This window comes from Lottia gigantea (assembly GCF_000327385.1).
Source record: "Lottia gigantea unplaced genomic scaffold LOTGIsca_503, whole genome shotgun sequence".
NCBI lineage: Eukaryota > Metazoa > Mollusca > Gastropoda > Lottiidae > Lottia > Lottia gigantea.
The window spans coordinates 1,417-4,235 of NW_008709730.1; the positions used below are offsets into that span (position 1 = coordinate 1,417).

Consider the following 2,819-nt stretch of genomic DNA (forward strand, 5'->3'; position numbering starts at 1 on the left):
ACGTGCTACCGACTGGGCGATTCCACTGCCACAACACAATGTTAGAGGCAAGTATTAATGTTTACACAGTACGGAATTGGTTTTATTGTTTACCTTGTTGATGCTGAATGAATATCCCAGTATTTTCCCCCTTCAGTTTTTTATTTCACATCATTTAAAATTGAGTTCATTAACTACAATTTATTTTTATCTGATATTATCATGTCTATATTACAAAAGTAACTTACCAATATGGCGTCCCAATAAAAGTATTTCTTCTCCCTATTGTTTTATCTAACTGGGCACTAACACCAAAATCAACTTAAATATTCAAATAAGTATTTAAATTAGTGGAAAAATATCTTTTTAAATCCGAGAGAGAGCAGTAAAATAATTAATCTTAAACTTCTTAATACTAGATCCCATCATTATTGCCTATAATACCCTACTACACAGACTTGAACAAAACATTAAAATGAAAAATGAAATGAAAGGAGTTTTACGTCTTTCTTTTCTGCACCATGTGGGCTAATGAAGACGGGCAATTCCATGCAGGGTGCAATGAGGGACAGCAGCATTTGCCTACTCCTTTTCGATTTCTAACTGTTTAGGGATCTTTAACGTGCACAGCCTGTAGCACACCAGGCCTGGGTTTATTAACAAAAGATTAAAGAGCAACAGTAAACAAGCTGCACTCGACTGGACTTACCTAGTTTAACTTCAGCATTATCAGTTAATAAAACATTCTGACCCTTAATATCACGATGTATAACACGATTACCATGGAGATGAGCCAAACCCTATAAAATAATAGAACTTTATATCTTAATATCACAATGTATAACATGATTACCATGGAGATGAACCAAACCCTATAAAATAATAGAACTTTATATCTTAATATCACGATGTATAACACGATTACCATGGAGATGAGCCAAACCCTATAAAATAATAGAACTTTATATCTTAATATCACGATGTATAACACGATTACCATGGAGATGAGCCAAACCCTATAAATTAACATAATTTAATATCTTAATATCATGATGTATAACACGATTACCATGGAGATGAGCCAAACCCTATAAAATAATAGAACTTTATAACTTAATATCACGATGTATAACACGATTACCATGGAGATGAGCCAAACCCTATAAAATAATAGAACTTTATATCTTAATATCACGATGTATAACATGATTACCATGGAGATGAGCCAAACCCTATAAAATAATAGAACTTTATATCTTAATATCACGATGTATAACACGATTACCATGGAGATGAGCCAAACCCTATAAAATAATAGAACTTTATATCTTAATATCACGATGTATAACACGATTACCATGGAGATGAGCCAAACCCTATAAAATAATAGAACTTTATATCTTAATATCACGATGTATAACACGATTACCATGGAGATGAACCAAACCCTATAAAATAATAGAACTTTATATCTTAATATCACGATGTATAACACGATTACCATGGAGATGAGCCAAACCCTATAAAATAATAGAACTTTATATCTTAATATCACGATGTATAACACGATTACCATGGAGATGAGCCAAACCCTATAAAATCATAGAACTTTATAACTTAATATCACGATGTATAACATGATTACCATGGAGATGAGCCAAACCCTATAAAATAATAGAACTTTATATCTTAATATCACGATGTATAACACGATTACCATGGAGATGAGCCAAACCCTATAAAATAATAGAACTTTATATCTTAATATCACGATGTATAACACGATTACCATGGAGATGAGCCAAACCCTATAAAATAATAGAACTTTATATCTTAATATCACGATGTATAACACGATTACCATGGAGATGAACCAAACCCTATAAAATAATAGATTTTTATATCTTAATATCACGATGTATAACACGATTACCATGGAGATGAGCCAAACCCTATAAATTAATAGAACTTTATATCTTAATATCACGATGTATAACACGATTACCATGGAGATGAGCCAAACCCTATAAATTAACATAATTTAATATCTTGTTATATTTATCTTATATCTTAGTCAATCAAATAATTCTAGAGAAATAGCCAGTTTTGTATTAAACAAAAAATAGTAAGAAATTACACATACCCTCAATATCTCTCTACAAACATAGGCTATCCATTCTTCTTTTAAACAATTCCCCTTTGTAGCTACAATAACAATTATTTCATTATTTTGAAATGAAATGAAATGAATAGAGTTTTACGTCCTACTTTTCTGCACCATGTGGGCTAATGAAGATGACATGAAGGGTGCAATGAGAGATATTTTGGTGGCATTAGCCTGCTCTTTTTTGATTTCCAACTGTCAAGGGATCTTTATGTGCACAGCCTATAGAGCACAGAGCCTCAGTTTATTGTCCCATCTGAATGACTAGACGCTTTTTCCATGTCAGCCCCTCTTACCTGCATCACTGACAGGGGGAAACCGGGTTGATCTCAGCCTATGCCGGGATTAAATCCTGGACCTTCAGCATTTTGAAGTAGGAGTTTACACTTACATATAATGAATAATCATTGCCTTTTCATTTATTTATCACATATTTGCCAATTTATAATTTCAAAGGTATATTTTGCATTCAAGGAAATATCAAACTTCATTTTCGGAAATTTTATGGTCGCTATATGGTATCTGATCTGATTTTATCTCACGATTTTGACAATTAAGGGTGTTGAGCATCCAGCAGACCAGCTTACTCGTTTCAAAACACCTGATGGTACATTTACTTCTCTTTAAAGGAGTCAACAACTATACAAATTTAACTCTTGATTTTGCCTTGCTTTGG

General features: G+C 32.5%; 2 protein-coding genes across 2 annotated transcripts; both read right to left on the bottom strand.

The window, feature by feature from the left end:
* Positions 1 to 223: 223 nt before the first annotated feature.
* Positions 224 to 779, bottom strand: LOTGIDRAFT_145838 (hypothetical protein; the record flags this gene model as incomplete). Its single annotated transcript, XM_009062321.1, has 2 exons — positions 224 to 300; positions 689 to 779. Coding segments are annotated over 2 exons (168 nt in total), but the record flags the coding sequence as incomplete, so codon positions are not given.
* A 233-nt stretch (positions 780 to 1,012) lies between these two features.
* On the bottom strand, positions 1,013 to 1,555 carry LOTGIDRAFT_145829 (hypothetical protein; the record flags this gene model as incomplete). The annotated part of the gene is made up of 1 exon (XM_009062322.1): positions 1,013 to 1,555. One exon carries the CDS (start codon positions 1,553 to 1,555, stop codon positions 1,013 to 1,015), a length of 543 nt encoding a protein of 180 aa, XP_009060570.1.
* Between the last annotated feature and the right edge of the window lie 1,264 nt (positions 1,556 to 2,819).